This window comes from Lampetra fluviatilis, chromosome 49 (genome assembly GCF_964198595.1).
Source record: "Lampetra fluviatilis chromosome 49, kcLamFluv1.1, whole genome shotgun sequence".
In the NCBI taxonomy this organism is placed as follows: Eukaryota; Metazoa; Chordata; class Hyperoartia; order Petromyzontiformes; family Petromyzontidae; genus Lampetra; species Lampetra fluviatilis.
The window spans coordinates 441081-458627 of NC_136323.1; the positions used below are offsets into that span (position 1 = coordinate 441081).

Here is a 17547-nt window from a genome sequence, read left to right on the forward strand (position 1 = left end):
TTTTCCGCTTCTGTCGTATAGCTGCTGATGTAGATGCAGAGCATCTACATTTCACATTCAGGTGATACACTCCGCTGCTGCTGCTGCTGACGCAGCATTGCATCGTTATACGTTGTACTGCGGTCTGTTCTGGATGACCACAGTCGCACCACTACTGGAGCGTTTATTTTTATTTTCCTTTTGTGCATCAGGTATCCATAACACATATATATATTTATGTTTAAGTTGGAGACAGTGGCAGTTGTGTTTTTGGTTGTGTTTGGCTCTCAACTAAGATAGAGTATATCTCAATAAAACTAATTAAGCTGCTAATTCCAACTAATTTTAAGCTGAACTTTAATTAAAATTCAATGTTGATTTAAAAATGCAATCATTTAATTAAAATTTTGATGAAATTTGGCTCACGGAAATAATGCGTCACCAAACAAATCGAGGAATGTTCATACACACGCCCATGGGGTTGCATCAGCGGCAATGGTGTCATCGTGAACGTTCCAGACCCCGAGCTGCACCAGACGCTACCTCGCGTGGTGGGTTTCTTGCCCTTTGCACATCTGTGGTGTGACCAGTGACGTCAGACACGGCTCTACCAAGTCACCACCGGCACGTGGGGCAACACTGCATTAAAATAGCCCTGAGTCCCAGGTTTACTGGCTCTGCTTAGATTTAACAAGAATACAGTCCACACAAAGCGTGTTTGTCAAAGAATCTTTGCCGCAGAAATAAATTGGCTCAATCTCCCCAAGCAAAACACACTGATTCAGAGGACGCCGAGGGTAACGATTTTAAACAAGGCCACTATTATGAAATAACTTTGCCTCTCTTGGGATGTCAATGTGTCACCATCGCAGCCAACGACTCTACCACACCTCTCCATTCCTTACTTTTGATCGATGCCCACGGTTAAAAATGTGCGCTTCCCTTCCAGTGGCTGCTGTGTGCGTCTCCCACGGTCTTCACCCTTTGGTCTCTGACCTCCGGGTGCCACTACAGTGCCGGTCTCGGTGACCTGCCCTCCTCCACACCGCACACACGCCCCACCGGTCGCAATTTCTTAATCACGACGGACATGTACAACAGTCCAAAATGTACAAGATTTTCATTGTTTAACAAGAATTTCCCACCATGAAATGCCCACACACGTGTGTATGTTGAATTTATGTCGCACCCTACGGAGCCAAACGTGCCGATGCGCAGCAGAATCCCCGATAACCTGAGTCGCCGTGACAGAGATGTGACGTCGACGAGGCGTGTGGTGGACTCGACGAGGCGTGTGGTGGACTCGACGAGGCGTGCGGTGGACTCGACGAGGCGTGCGGTGGACTCGACGAGGCGTGCGGTGGACTCGACGAGGCGTGCGGTGGACTCGACGAGGCGTGCGGTGGACTCGACGAGGCGTGCGGTGGACTCGACGAGGCGTGCGGTGGACTCGACGAGGCGTGCGGTGGACTCGACGAGGCGTGCGGTGGACTCGAGGAGGCGTGCGGTGGACTCGACGAGGCGTGTGGTGGCCTCGAGGAGGATTTAGCTGCGCGACTCCAAAAATCCACGAAACGTTTCCGGACTGTCGGGTTGAGGGTGTTCCGTGCGGCTCCATTAATGTGCGACACATTCACCGCTGGAGGCGCCCATTTTTCTTAAGACCCAAATGGAGCAGTAACATGAAGAGCCCATTTTAAAAGTGATTTGCTTTTTTTAGACACATTTCTTGACTGATATCAAGTCTACAAAAATGTAAACTCATTTAGGACTCGGCAGATGACATCAACACGGCTCGTGTTGCTTTGTAAATTAGCCGGCAGCTTCTGTGAAGTTTTTATTTAAGTGCTGCGCATTGCAAAAAGGTCGCCAGCTTCTTGCAACGTGCAGTCAACGTCTTTAAAGCGCTGTGCATTGCAAAGACAAATTACAATATGCAGACTCCACCGGCTTGCGGTGTACAGGAGCAATTAGCCACGACTGAAATAGATCCAGGCAGTGGGAGAAGTTCAGGGATTTGTGGATTCTGCTGTACTCGAGCAGGACATTAACACATGCCTTGAACACCCCTGTACTTTTACACTTGAATTGACATCTCTACACTTTCAAAGTGGCTCTATTTAGTCAAAACCCACGCTTCCTAATATATCTTATCACTACAAAGCCTTGTATTATGCACATTTCCTAGCCCTCAATTGCGGTCACATTTGATCACTTTCTACCGACACCTGCTACATGGCCCATTCCCCAACCACTGCCATTTAACTTCTTGTTTCACAAAAGCAAATTTATACTGAAATGCATCAGCCAAAGTTATATAAGTGCCTCTACCCGATCCATGCTTTTAGTGAATAGCCAAGCATGACAAAGCTGGGATTTAGAAATTAACCGAAATTGGTGTTCTCTCTCAAGCTTATGGGCAAGTGTGTGCAAATCACAGTGCAAGTAGTTGTCTGTGAAGCACGCGACAGCTTCAGGAGTGAGGCGACTCATGCCGCTCCAGTCCCGCCGGAGAGGGGGAGGAGGATGCGGCTGTTCGCGATGTGGTTCCATCGTCTGGTTCGGGTGGCCGCGGTCACACCGTGGGTTGTCTGGAATCCTCCTCCTGTGGAGGTGTGCGTAGCGACCTCTTGCTGTTCTGAAACGGTGAATGGAGCGCCGTAGTTTTCTTGGCAGATCAACGCAGTGCATAGCAGTCGTGGGGTCGTCGTTGAGGCTTTTATTTGGAATGTCGACAGAACTCCACAGTGTTCGCCAGCGGTCTTCAATTGACCCCGCTTCATCCAATTGTCTCGCACGATCCCAGATTGGTTTCCGGGATCTCAGATGCGTTCGTGGAGGGTGTCAAGCAGGTCTTGTTGTAATGATACAGGTCCACTTTCTCAGATTTTTGCCAATAGGTTTGCTGGCGTAATGTTGGCCAGAACCGGTAGCCACTCAGTGGGAGTGGATTTCAGATCTGGACGTCCAATTTCTGTGGGCGCTTGATGCCCCAGACCGGCGCGCAAGACTCGGCGCTGGAGCACGCCGAGCGCGGTTGTTTTTGGTGGCGGCTTCCCACGTTGTACCGCCCAGTTTGCGTAACAGAGCCCCTCTGCATTGCTTTTCCACACACCTTTTCGACGGCGAGGCTTCTGTCTCGTGTTATGCTCAAGTCCTTGGGATATGGGTCACTTTTGACGGGTTACCATAGAATGTCACTTACAACTGGGCCAAAAAAGCTGCGGGATTTTTTGGCTTTGGTGGCCAGAAAAGCGCCAGCAATCTCTTCCCTGGAGTATGGACGGGAGAGATCGTGGAGCTTGTTGGTAGGCTCCTGAAGGTTGCAGCGAGATCTTTGCGCACATCTTGTTTGTGTTGTTGCTTGTTCATTGTGGTGGCTTTGTGCAGGTTAGGAGGCGAGGCGATTTGGTTGTCGGTGATTTGCTGCACCTTTTTTTTTATAAATACGCTGGCGCCAAGATGGTAAAGATTGCACGCTTTGCGGCTGGAGTGTGCAAAGTTAATCTCAACGGTTTCTCGCCATCGCTGTTGTCTGGCCGAAATTAGAGCCTCTAATCGTGCTAATTTGGTGTGGATGCTGTTGTGTGCACTACCAATTGTTTCGGTACTCTACACGCCATTAGAAAGTCAAAGGATCAAGAATTCAATTCAGCTCAAGCATAACACGCAACAAAAGTCTCAAAGTGAACCTTTCAAGGTTTGTTTTATTTTATTACCCAAAAACCAAGATACTGGACGACCAAGACTGCATGGTAAAACATCACGAAATACCAGACACACCATGGCACTTCATCCTATATACCCTGTAAATTCTACAGGCTTCAAGACATCACAGATGCATTTAAAAGTTAACGCCTTTTACAAGTAAAAACACCACATTTAATAAGAGGTCTTAGTGGGTGCAAATTTGAAAAAGTACAAAACTACTTTCTGCACTGCTATGTTACATGTACTGAATTACAAAAAGCTTGCCAGTAAAAAAATGCCCCATTTTAAAAGTTTTTTTTTTACTTTTAATGCTTCTCAGAAAAGCCGACTTGCATTCAAAAACCAACAGTTCACACGAAACAAAACAGTTTAAGCTTTGTGCCAGTTTAGATTTGTATTACTTCCAACCAAATGTTATGATTTTCATTTCTTTTAATTTGCATTGACCACAGAAACAATCTAAACCAGAAATAGAAACCTTAGAAATGTTGACAGTTTGAAAGCACACAATTTGAACCGTTCAAAAGTGGATGAAAATAATTAGACTTCCAAAAAGGACTCTTTTACAAACAAACAAGGCAAGCTTTAAATATTGCATCAGGTTAACGCTTGGCAGACAACAGGCTTGCAGTAGCATACAGTCGAAACACGATCTCAAACATTTGTCTGAGACTTGTAAGATACAGCACCCCTTTAAGTATGTCCGAACAAGTTATGTTTTAGTAAACAACGACTCCTAAACAATTTGAATATTCTGGTATTGTATTATTGCAACGTGATTTGCGTTAATTTATATAAAACTAAAAACGCAAGATTCATAAGCAAAGAGAAAAAAACGTCAAAGGCTTAAAATAACTGTTTAAAAATAAACGGTAAAAGCAGAGACTACATTTAACCTTGAATGAGAATTTAAACGGAGCATTACATTCTTGTGAACAGCCGAGGTTGCTCAGCCCGTGTACCAGCCAACGAGAATCAAAGTGCAATCTAAATCATAAGACAACGACCGCGTGGGATGGGCAAGAACACGCACACACACACAGCAAAAGCTAAATAATTATAATCATTCACTGCACTTGTGATATGACTGTTAACAGTTAAATAATGATCAAGGAAAAAAATTAGCGTCAAAAATGTATTATAATCCATTCGCTACCATGAGCAGTGGCACTAAGCGGATGGGAAACAAAACCAAAATGCCCCACGAGAATCTCGCACGAGAAACACATCATGGGTGGTTGTTATTGTTGTTACGTTCACTCATTTCTCCTCGCACCAGGTGAGCAGTTTCCGGAAAGGAATAATAAAACCAAACAAAAAAACCCTGAAAACAATCGAGGGTGACGGAGAACGAAGGGACACAGCGGTGGTGACGACACGCGCGGCTCAACGGGGACGACGAGCGGGAATGGCGGCGGCGGTGGGAGTGGATGGACGGGCAGGGAGCGGCTCGCGCTGCCCTAAGCCTTCTCGTCCTTGTCGCTGTACACGGTCGGCGTGTCGCCGCTCTCGTGCAGCAAACACGTGCGGATCAGCGCTTCCGTCACGGCGTACGGGTTGCAGTTGGCCGAGGGGCGGCGGTCCTCCATGTAGCCGCAGCCGTCCTGGCCCACCTGGCGCGGGATGCGGATCGACGCGCCGCGGTTGGCCACGCCGGCGGAGAACTCGTGGATGCTCGACGTTTCGTGGGAGCCCGTGAGGCGGCGCGCGTTGTCCAGGCCCCCGCGCGGGTCGTACGCGCGGATGTGGAAGCTGTGCCGCTTGCCCAGCTTCTCGATCGCCTCCTCTATGTGCCTGGCGTGACGGGGGACAGGCGGAGGACACGCAGAGGGGATGCGAACGTTAGTTGCGTTACAATTTGGGTTTGCGTGGATAATAAAAGTCCGTGCGTAGGCAGGCATGTTCACCACCCTCATCATCATGGAGGAGAAAACCAAGCTGTCAGTTCAATTGCGGAAATTAAAATTTTAATTTAGTCCATATTCGTAATTAGAGGTCTTTACCAGATGCAGGAAGTAATTTAAAAAGTGATAGCTAAAATTGAGTTTTGGTCCAGGGCTATGAAACACCTATTTGATTCCATCCACAGGGTAAAAATAGATAAAAGCATTTAGCAATAGGTCGATGGGCCAACACAAATAGACAAAGTCCATCTCTCCATGCACACGTCAACAGACCCATCCAGAGTGCAAAGCTCACGGATGTTATTAAGAAAGTTGACGACTATACTTTGATGCCAAATGATGGCCCATCCGGCCCAGATATTGCCAATTTGCGCAGCAACATTTTACAAACGGATCGTTACGACCGGAAACAGAATGGGAGAGGAGAATGAAACTTACTGCAGGCCACCCTCCTCCCGCATGGGCAGGGTGCTGAAGTTGGTGTGACAGCCGGCGCCGTTCCAGTTGCCCGTGATGGGCTTGGGGTCGAACGTGGCCACGACACCAAAGTCCTCGCACACGCGGTGCAGGATGAAGCGCGCCACCCACAGGTGGTCGCCCATGTCGATGCCTTCGCAGGGCCCGACCTGGAACTCCCACTACGCAGGGGGGGGGGGGACCAAGGACGAGGTTAACATCGTGCACAAATGGGCAGGCGGAAGCTGACGAAGAGTGACCGACCGCGGAGGCTGTCGAATTAAACGCCGTTAACGACCACCTATTGGGGCACGCGAGGTATGCGAGTGGCCAGTGTAAACCACAACACACGACACCGTTGCCAGGAATTAAACACGAGTAATCGGATTTATAGCACTGATGTACAACTGCTCCCTTCATGAATTTGTAAAAAAAGACCCCATATACTTCATTGATGAGAGCAGGCCTTCTTAACTGGCTGCCACTGATGTTGAAGAAGTGAAGAAATCTCAACATCAATGGTAAGCACTCGGAATACAATTTTAAGCAGGGTCCAATATTTCTAATGAAGCATCATGTCCAAAAATGCAATTACGAACGCAATTCTGTCAGGTAAAAGCCATTTGTTCTCAAGAAAATGCTGCACAGATAAAGTAACATTTCACAATTTGAGTTACTGGGTGCAGTCTTGACATTTTCTTAAACGGCATTTTAAGTGTAAATTAATTTCCTTCTGCGACAACTACTTGCGTCATTTAATGTGCGATCTCGGGTGACAGCAGTTCACACCGTGGGTGTGGATGTCAAATAGTTCACATTTTAGTCTGCCTCTGCAGAGCCAGAGGGGAAATGTGTGGCCAATAATCCCAACGTCGTCAAATACATAAACAAACATTTGATCCCCACTGCTTCTTGCACAAGACCGACAAAATATTACAACTGCCAAAATAAGAATTTCTTCACTTCGCAGCAAGTGCGTGTTGACAGGATAAAACCCATTCCGATTAACGAGCACTCGGTAGTAACGACATTTTGGCTTCCCAGCGTTACTACACCCCTTTCGCAATTCTGATCAGAGGTCTAGTAAATACACCGAGCAACTGAAAACATATCTAGCACAATTTAAACGCGTGTGCAGCTATCGCTTCAATACATTGTGAACAAGAATTGCGGCAATAACAAATGCGGAAAATGTAATTGCTAAAAGTGCCGATGGTTCTCGCAACAAGATTGTGTTTGACTGCCAGTCTAGGGTATGTATCAACATGCCAACTCATTAGACACGTCTACAAATGTAATTGGATAAACAGAAAGCATTACCCTATAAACTTTAACATATATGAACAGGTCAACTTTAAATAAAAAAAATGCCAAGACAAACTAAAACGAGGCCCTTGCCTTCACTTCCAGAAAACATCGTGACATTTCATTTAACCTTACCCCATCACGATGCAATAAAGCAAAATAAATCAAGAGGCCAAACAAAGTGCATCGACCGAGTTTGACGAATCGATCCATTTGACTGGTCATTTGCACATGTCACGATCGAGACGAGCGTGTCAAGGATGCCGTATCCCCCTTGTTTACCTGCGAGGGCATGACCTCTGCGTTGGTGCCACAGATCTTCACGCCGGCGTAGAGGCATGCTCGGTAATGCGCCTCCACGATGTCCCGACCGTAGGCCTTATCAGAGCCCACACCGCAGTAATATGGACCTGCAGGCACAAAGACGGGGCAGTTGGTCAAACACTCGCCCCAGTCATTGGTTGCCACCACATGTACTCACATAAACCAGGCGTCCTTTATTTATAACTGTGAAACACCACATTGCCAGGTACAAGGTTTTTTAAAACCATCTAGAGCAGCCTTCACCACCGTTTGCCACCACTGCCAATAGCCCAATTATAGTTGTGATTCAATGGTAAATCACATAAGAATTGGAACCTATACTACCCAAGTTAGCAGTTTATACAGAATGGCCATATATCACCGCAAGAGCAGTGCTGCCAGGAAATTTCATGAGAAGGAACAGTCAAATAACCTGAAACATTTACGATTCAGCACAAATGCTCAAGACTGAACAAAACAGGATGCATACCGAGAGAAAAGTCCTGCACCAGCCTACAGAGCTGCTTTGTTTCTTCAATAGTGACCACATTCACCCGTGCAGCCCACAACAAAGACTATGCACGCGTCACCCCCAGCGCTCACCCTGGGGCCCGGGGAAGCCGTTGGACGGCCAGCCGAAGGGGTGCCCATCCACACCGAGGATCGTGTACTCCTGCTCCATGCCGAACCACGGCACCTGCGCCCGAATGCGCTCCATCACCATTTTACAGGTCCCACGCAGGTTTGTCTCTGCAGGGCGAAAAAAAAACCACACAAACACAGAGACGGTAAGCAAGTGAACATTCAAGAGGCTCCTCGGAGCGAACTGGAAATTGTGGCATGGCCCCATCTTAGCTCCACCTCGAGTTGGCCCACACTGCCCTCCAAATGCACAAGCGGCGCTTCATTTTAATATAAATCACAGGCCTGGCTCTATAGCGCAGTTATCCGTCGTTTACAAAATATCCTTACAGGCAAATAGGAAATGTATAATGTGGCTTGGTCTAAATGTAATGTCAATAATCCGCAACAAAATTGAAGACGTATATACTCGCACATTTGAGGCCTTATTTTAAAACAATTCAATCCAGCTATATATACACATTCAAGGAGCTACAAGAATGGATAGTTTTTTTTTGCAAGCAAAAACACAACGTAAATCAGGTAGCCAGGCAAGTGGGTCGACCAAAAAAGACAGGCACTTGCAGAAGCTCACCGGCCGGCTTGCGGTTGTACTTGAGGACCTCGCAGAGCACCAGCTTGTTGGGGTCCTTGCGGAAGGGATCCTTGAACATGGCCACAGGGATCAGGTACATGTCGCTGTTGGACCCCTCCGCCTGGTACGTACTCGAGCCATCGAAGTTCCATTCGGGCAGATCTGTACAGAGATTGGCAAAGGAAGGATTCACAATTGATTCAACCAGCTCCCATTCAAGCCCCCAATGAGGATGCTTTTATTTGGTATTTCTGCTAGCTAGTTTCAAGTGTCTTGTTGGTGGTTTGGACCAGAGAGGAATCACAAGCCACCCAGCCAAGTGCAGGGGGGGGCATCAGCCACTTCACAATCATTCACGACAATTGTTTGGCAGATTACCAAGTTTAGGTCCCTGTTAGAATTCCGATGCGGTGCCAAAAAGGTAACGGCTTACTGTCGCAGGCTACTTCACACAATTATAAGACAATGTGCAGGTTTTATAGCAAATAAAGTCCCCTTCCCCCATTTAATTACAATGAGGTGAACGAATTTAGATTTAAGCTGATAACCCCTGGGGCGAAAAACAAGAGTGCAGGCCTCACAAAGCCACACAGCCCCAGCAAGCGACGTGTACAAACCTCAGGAGCGGGCCACCAAATAATCACTTAACAGCCAAAACAACAAACCACTAAATTATTTCTCCACTACATCTTAAGATTTGGGTATCTGCGCGAAACATTTGAGGGATAGGTTTGAAATATTTGGCAAATTCATTTGTATAACACTACAAGAGAAACCCAACAAACCCGAGCTAAATCTGGGCTACTTGCCGTACTGTCTACAGCTAGATGGTGCCAGTCATCTCGGTCAACCCAAAACACCGGGCAGGGCTCCGTTCTGCCAGGTTCTGCCATCTCCTGCCACGGTGAAAGCCACCGCTACTGTGGTGAATAGGGGGCTGTTGTGGTGGTTCACGCACCGGCCACGGTTTTGGGTTCCGTGTCGAGGGTGCGCGTCTTGCAGCGCAGGCCCTCCCCCGTGCCGTCCAGCCAGATGTACATGGCCTGCACCGCGTCGCCCTGCGGCAGCTCCATGTACTTGCTCTTCACCATCTTGTTGAGCCGCGAGCTCTCCGAAGTGGCCATGGCAGCAGCTAGGTTCTGGAGGTGGGGGGGGGAGAAACCCGCACATTTTAGTCTCGCCACAAACGATGGGAGAAGAAGACACCGCGTCTCTGCAGCAACACGACTACACGTGGATAGACAATGGCCTGGATTGTAATTCATCAGGTGGCTGATGCTGAAGCAGATTAATCCAAGCGCACAAGCTTTAACGAGGAGCACGAAGAGAGCATTCACGCCACAAAGCTTCAAGTTAACAACCACCTCACATGGTGGATGGTGACCACGAAACCATCTCCCCATCAGTACAACTATCATGCGTTCTCATTTAGGGCAGCAAGCTTAGCAGCTGGACGTTTAAACTCCATGTATTCCACAGATTTCACAATTATTCAGCTTCACTCCAGAGTTAGAAATTTATTTTATTTCTACCTACGTGACTTTACCAAAATAACCAAAGAGTAAATATTATCGGAATTTACGTTTGCTACTGCTACAGTTTGAACAAAAAAAAGAGGCCAACAGAACCCCGGTTACATTTTAAAACCGCATGTGAACTCCACTGCCCACTCTTCAGCCAACTGAACATCGTCTACAATCTATTTAATTTCTTATGTAACCTAAAATTATGTTGCCAACAACATAATCTAACACCGGATTGAGGGGAGATGGTGTATGCAGCCAAATCGGGTTTTAAAAAAAAGTCCAACTAGTTTAGCATTCAATTATTCAATCCATCTTATCTGCTGTAAACTCTAATCTAAACTGTAAACTCTCATATAAACTGATCGAGGGGGAAGGTGAAACTGCATACGGTGCCAGGTCTCGACAAGGGACTATTCTCTTTGGTTTTTTCGGTAAAGTCACGTAGGTAAAAAAATAAAATAAAAACAAATAAATCTTTATTTAGGTAAAAAAATAAAATAGTATTTATTTTTATTTTTTTACCTACGTGACTTTACCTTAAAAAACCCAAAGAGTATGGACCCTTGCAGTCACGAAAACTTCAAATCTAGAATTAAGGGCCTTATTGGCCAGCAGACCAAAACTACAATGAAAATTGTGAACCCTTTGAATGGACATCGCGGCGCTCTGGGTTTAAGAGGGGCAAGAGGCCCGGTCTGTTTGTGGCGAGACACCCACTTTTCAAGCAAAGATATTATTGCCAAAGAGATGGCTCCCGGAACGGAACTCCAGCTGTATTGAAAATAAACGCTCACGGTTTAAAAATAGGTGCTTGTAACGATAGCCAAGCACGGACTTACTACAACAGAGGCATTTGAAACAACCCCCTTACAACGGCTGGATAAATTGAGAAGCCATCATTCAAATGTAACCCTAAACGTTCCAGAATTTCTCCGCAAACGTCGTCCCCAATTTTCAGGATGGAATTCACGAAAAAAAAATGTTCAAAGGCATTCTTAATTTTTTTTTTATGTGATCATTATACAGGAGCCATGATAAATGGGCCAATCTGAAGAATCAACTTTTGCGATTGCCAATCTAAGGATCGGTTTGAAAACGCCGTTTTTCATTCTATCCTGTTCACCTATATAACACTTGCCAATCAGGTGGTCTTGACACCATTCATCATTAATGTCGAGTCGCCTTGCAATCACGCGGATTCGTGTGGCCGAGAGGAGAGCAAACGGAGGCTCTTTGAGGACTGCTTCGTGACATCATTTACACAAATTAATTACGGCTCTTGAAAGATTTAGTTTTTTGTTTACCCAATTCCAATAAAATGGCTCTCCGTGTGATTTTGCTTTGCGGCCCGCTGGTCTGGGCTGGCACCTCAAGGTGGAGTACACGAGTAGCTGTGATGTGGGCTTCGTGCCCAATGTAAACCATCGTTTAGGGCAGATTCCTCACATGGCCGGCACAGCCAGTGGAGTGCCCATCTTAGAGTCGCCCTAAGCCACCAAGGAGGGACCTCAATGCCCTCTGCCACGAATGCCTTTGTGTGGCGGCACTCCGCCTCAACCACACACGGCATGTCCTGGCAGCAGCGATAGCCACCATTGCGTGACCAAGCAAAGGGTTAAAACAACAATCGCCTTGCCTCCCAGGTCATCCCGGCAGACACATTCCACAATTTATCATCAAATTGGGAATAAAAATCTCAAAATGTCACCATCTATTGCATTGGCCGTGGTATAGCAAAACGAAGCTCATCGCGTTTACTGAAGGTAATCTCACGAGCCTGCGGATTCGCCTACATTCTCTATCGCTCCCCTAGACTCGTCCACATCCCGTGGTTACGCAATGGCGTATCCCACCATAATTTATAGAACATCCACATCGATTCTGTTTCACCAAAATACAAAATGGCATTCCAAAAATATATACAAATTCGGCTTAAAACACCACACTATTAACCCAACACAATACAAAATTACACATTCACAAATATACATCAGAGTCTAATACTGTAATTGTATAACATCCACATCTTAATCCACATTATCAGGTCGTTTCTGTACTAATGTACACATACATACGTAGATTAGTGCAATTGATATATTACCGAATGCAAGCCTACACACACAGCCAGAGCTGGCAAATTCGTGCCCACGTGCTCTCTGAAACAAAGGATAACGCTACTCTGCATATCACCATTTCGTGTAAACATTTTAAACAATTGCATTACGAATGTAACCCCCCCCCCCGACTCCAAAGCGTTGTGTAACACTCTGCCGTGTAGCACTTGGCAGGGGTTCTCATTCCGCTGCCCTCTGGCTATTATTGTTCGGAGCTGGTACACAAAGACCACAATTACTGCACCGCAAACCCCATGGCAACACATCCAGCAGCAACAACAGCAACAACGTACCTGTGCGCGCTCTTGACAAATAAAAACCGAACAAAATCGGGGCGGGAGAGAGTGCTTCCCGAACCTGAAATGAGCAGGTTACACCTTGAGACCAGTCGGCAGGTGTCGTGTTAGTTCGAGTTGGATGCCACGTTGCCTATCAACTGCTGGCTTAGACAGCGACCCACCCCGCGCACCGCTCAACAACAGAAAGAGGAGACACGTGGCGGCTACAACTGGCGACTGAATGGCAAAGACGCCGAGCGCTTTTATTTATAGCCGAAGCTCGTCGATGATTGGTCGGTCGGGCGCGTGATAGAGCCATGCTCGGCGCGAGACGCGTTGTGATTGGTTGAGGGGAGTGAGTGGTGGACCCCCCCCGCACCCCCGCCCCTGTGCCCCCCCCCCCCCTTTCAGGAACGAGGAACTCCTCATTGGGAGTAATGGCCACGTCGGGTGTTGTTTTCCATTCTTCACAGAACACGGTTGTTCAATTTCGTAGGCAGCAACAACACCTTGTGACGGTCAACAGCGAGACGAACGACAACTTTAATTCGCCATAAAGTCTAAGAACAGGTCTCCCTTGACAAAGGTCCTTTTTTGGGCATAATCCCAAATAGAAATGCTAATTAAACAGCTTATTTGTCATTACAATGCTGGATGAACGCTTCCACCCGCACACCCTTTTCGTAGTCATCGGGGTTGTTTCTACCACACTTTACCAAGTTTTCAAGTTTAATTTATTTCAAGTTTCATTTATTTGGTATAGCCCTGTGACACCAAAGTTATGTACAACAAGTTGACAACAAAAAACCCGGACATATATCTGTATGAGAGACACACGTGTAAACAAGCATGATCACAATGAGGTGAATGAGTGTGTCAACAAAACAACCCGCGGACAAACACGAATGGAAGAAGGCCGTAGTTCGAGACTAAGGAAGAAGTGGCCTCTAAAGGAGGATCTCCACCGCAGAGATGGAGATCGTCTTGAGTGGAGGAGCTTGGATTGACGTTTGCACCTTGAGATTCTGAGAGTCATGGCTTTGGGTAGCATTAAGCTAGCTGTGGATAGAGTGTGGCTGCTGATGGTGATGTTAAAATCATTTTCTTAATTTAGATATGGGATTTTACTGTGGTACACATTATTGAGTCGTCTTGGATAGTATATGTCTAACACTTAATTCCTGCTGTATTTAAGATGCACACCAACACGCGCGCTTAAATGACCAGTTCGCTGTACACGGCATGGAGCTGTTGACCGCCAGTGGCACAGTGGAGATGAACATCTCCCGTGGCTGGACGTAAGAGGGCTCAAGTGAAAAAACACATTCACAAGATGTTTTCTGGGCAGTCGTCACTAAGGTGACACCATCACACTCACGACAGTAGAGAAGCTGGCTTTAATATGGTTGACTAAAACTCAGATTTGAATTCAGGAGACATCTATTCACCTATAAATAATGGTGTTGGGAACTAACAGGAAAGTGTAAACATCATCAGTGTTCTTTGGTTCTTTCGGTTAAGTCACGTCTAAAGATAAAATAATAAATTAAAATAATAGCAATTATTTTAATTTATTGCTATTATCTTTAGACGTGACTTAACCGAAATAACCAAAGAATAATTCCTGCAGTCACGAAAGCTCTAAAATCAAGATCATCAGAGTGTTTAAACACAAAGCATAAACATATAAACACTGATTTTCACATGAATTACATCCTCAATAACCCCAAATCGTTACCCTGTTGCTATTTTTATTACAGGATCACTCAAACATGTATACAACAATTTGTATTTACAGTTTAAATGTAGTTTGGTGCATTCACTGCTGGATGAAAGCTTCCCCACACCAATGCCACCCCTCATGGTACGGCAATGCCATCATCAATCTGGCTACTCCACATGAGCTGAACATTTTGCGTTGCTGTTTCTCAGCACAGAATTCTCAACGCATTTTTAAACGGTGACCTGGTCTGCATTTTTTCCACCATACTGACGCAACAATTACTTTTTGCATCTCAAGGTGTTTTCCTTAATAGTTAGCAAAACAACGTCACCCATGGTCTATCACAACGTGTAGTCAGCATCACATGGAAAAGCATGATTCCCGTATAGGCATGTGGCTGGGTGACACATTGGCATTATTTGAGTCACAACCAACGACATTTTGTGTTCCACTCTGAACATTTAACCATACATGTGGGACGTATCTCAAGAGGTCCACAGCTGAAGGTGGAAGAGTGTGAGAAGTGGAACAGGAAACTCCGCGAGAGACACTGAAGATCGCGGACGATGCAGAGTGTCTGTCAGGGACATCAGCCACTCACTTCGAGGATGACACTCGGATTGGGAGACCCTGGTGGAGTTCACTGACGGCACTGAAGCCATCAGTCTTTTTGTGCTTCGTGTGTTGTTCTTCCCCCGCACCTTAGCATGGTTGGCTACGTACGGTGCAAAGGAAGTTCAACATACATTCATACAGTTGTAACGCTAAAAGCAGATACCTTTGCTATATCTATATGCCTAATTTCCAGAGTGTACCTCACAAGTATACATATTGTATATTTTCATCGTCTTGATACTGCCAAAAAGGTCCCCCTAGATATATTCAGTTTTCGTTCAGATTCCCATCGCCACCCCTGTGCATGGCCAGGAATCGAACCCAGCGGTGACCTGAGGCTCTGGCGTGGTGTGACCCATTCCACTCCTCTCGCGCGCGCGTCATGATATGCACAGAGCTTATGCCAATGTTTGACGTGCGCAGCCGAAATAACGCCAAGAGGCAATGTTTGGTGTTGGGATCCCGAGCGGTGTCTGCTCAAGAGATGACACGTATTGTAGAGAAGGTTACTTCGAGGGTGGTCATTTTCCACTCGACGTGTGTCTCTACATTCCGGCGGCTCTCGTTTCGTCCGGAACGCTGGCGAGTGGCGAGTTCGTGTTTGCTGTAAATTCGCACTTTTATTTGAGTGAAATAGCACAGCGCAGTACGTACGTACAGGGCCGGCCCGAGGCATAAGCGAACTAAGCGGCTGCTTGGGGCCCCCTGGCCACCAGGGGGCCCCCGAATCGTTTTTTTTTTACAATTAAATAACTTAAACAAGTGATATAAATGAATTAATGAATGAATGAATAAATGATTCAAGACAAGAAAATTCTGTCGACAACTGCTGCTTTGTCACGGCTCACGGATGTCACGGCTCATTGACAATTCGCGTGGGCGCGGGCGCGGGCGCGGGCAGGTGCGCGCAATTGTACGTCACGATAATAAATACGCCTAAGCCATGTCACAAAAAAGGACGTATCCCTCTGGTGCCGAAAAAAGAAAAAAGAAAAGGACCGAGGAGGAGAAAAAAGAGCGAGTAATCTTCTAGCACAGATGAGTCTGCGTGGTGGGAGGGGGGCCCCCAAATCAAATTCTGCTTAGGGCCCCCAAGAGGCTCGGGCCGGCACTGCGTACGTATGTAGAACTTCTTTCGCTCCGTACGTGGCCAACCGTGCTAATCTAAGGATAGAGGGTTACACTGACAGAAAAGCAGGAGTTTAATTTATAAAGCATAGTCAAGAACAACATCTCGCACAAATTGAATTAAACTTACTTTGATGTATTTTATTAGGCAAAGTGCACGTTTTGTGTACCAACGCCACAAAGTATAAATATGTTTCATTGTTTACCCATCTTGGCATTCCTACAAGTATCTACATACTGCTGTGGAGTGCTAAAATCAGTAAACAGGTCTAGCCTCGAGAAGTTGATGGTATATGTGGAATATGACTTTCTTTTCTATAAAATATAAGTACTAAACTATGTATATACACTCTCTACATGACGTCAAATTATTGTTATAAAACCTCTTGATTGTTTCTACGCCGTATAAATCCCAACCCTATATAGTATTGCTGAGGTGCGCACAGTAACACAACGTTTAATTTAATCCCATGAACCTCTCTTTACACAGCACGAAGGCGCGCCATCCAGAGTTGCTCAAGAGTCGCTAATTGAAGTGACAAGCTGGAGGGTGGAAGGCTGCGTTCTTCATCGCAAGCCTGGCGGGTCACTGGCGCCCCCTGGTGGCCTCTAGTGCGGCCCCTGACAATACACACCGAGTGAGAACACCACCACCACCCATCATCAGCATCGTGCTGCTGTCAAACTCCCAATGGTTTCAAATGTGTGGCGTCCTTCACACTGACGATGTCTTATCGGCGTAAGTGGCCTCCCCTCTGAAAATGAGTGAGGAACGGACACTGGTAGATGGGGTTATCTTCTGGGATTATTCCCCGACATTAAAGTTGTGTGTTTGAGACAATAGAACCGCAATCCATGTGGTCCTCTCCATGGTGCTCTTTGTAAATTCCCAGCATCCATTGTTGTGTCCGTGCAGTTGTCGAGAATTCTCATCCCAGGGCAGGTAATTAATTGGTAATGATTGAAAAACTTTGCAGGCTCATTGGAATGTTATTTTTAATTGCCAAATATATTTCTTCTAAACACATCTATCGTGCTCACCTTCACTTCTTTACGTCAAATCATTTTCATCCCAATCTGCCTTCACACGCTAGAATTTATTAAAGCCACTGAACAAGTGTCACGGTGGCGAGAAGTGAACTTTCTCGCCTCGAACACAGCAGGTCGGGAGTTGAATCCCGGGCCTGACACCTCTATAATTAGAGTTTGCATGTTCTCCCTGTGGTCGTGTCTTTCTCTCCACATTTAGAAACATGCATTTAGAGTGTTTGGTTGCTATACATTTCCAC

General features: G+C 46.3%; 1 protein-coding gene across 1 annotated transcript; it reads right to left on the bottom strand.

Annotated features, from left to right (window-relative positions):
* Positions 1-3660: 3660 nt before the first annotated feature.
* On the bottom strand, positions 3661-13040 carry GLUL (glutamate-ammonia ligase). The gene is made up of 7 exons (XM_078877821.1): positions 12808-13040; positions 9833-10013; positions 8875-9036; positions 8262-8408; positions 7638-7765; positions 6033-6232; positions 3661-5484 (listed from the first exon to the last, which is right to left on the bottom strand). Exons 2-7 carry the CDS (start codon positions 9996-9998, stop codon positions 5151-5153), a joined length of 1137 nt encoding a protein of 378 aa, XP_078733947.1. The 5' UTR covers positions 9999-10013; positions 12808-13040; the 3' UTR covers positions 3661-5150.
* Positions 13041-17547: the final 4507 nt, after the last annotated feature.

Bases quoted from the DNA above. Each gene is read 5' to 3' on its own strand.
- GLUL (XM_078877821.1), bottom strand. From the start codon at position 9,998: ATGGCCACTTCGGAGAGCTCGCGGCTCAACAAGATGGTGAAGAGCAAG. The intron at 7,766-8,261 runs GTGAGCGCTGGG...TTGTGCCTGCAG, and splicing joins CGGCTTCCCCGGGCCCCAGG to GTCCATATTACTGCGGTGTG. The intron at 5,485-6,032 runs GTAAGTTTCATT...CCGTCACGCCAG, and splicing joins CGGGAGGAGGGTGGCCTGCA to GCACATAGAGGAGGCGATCG.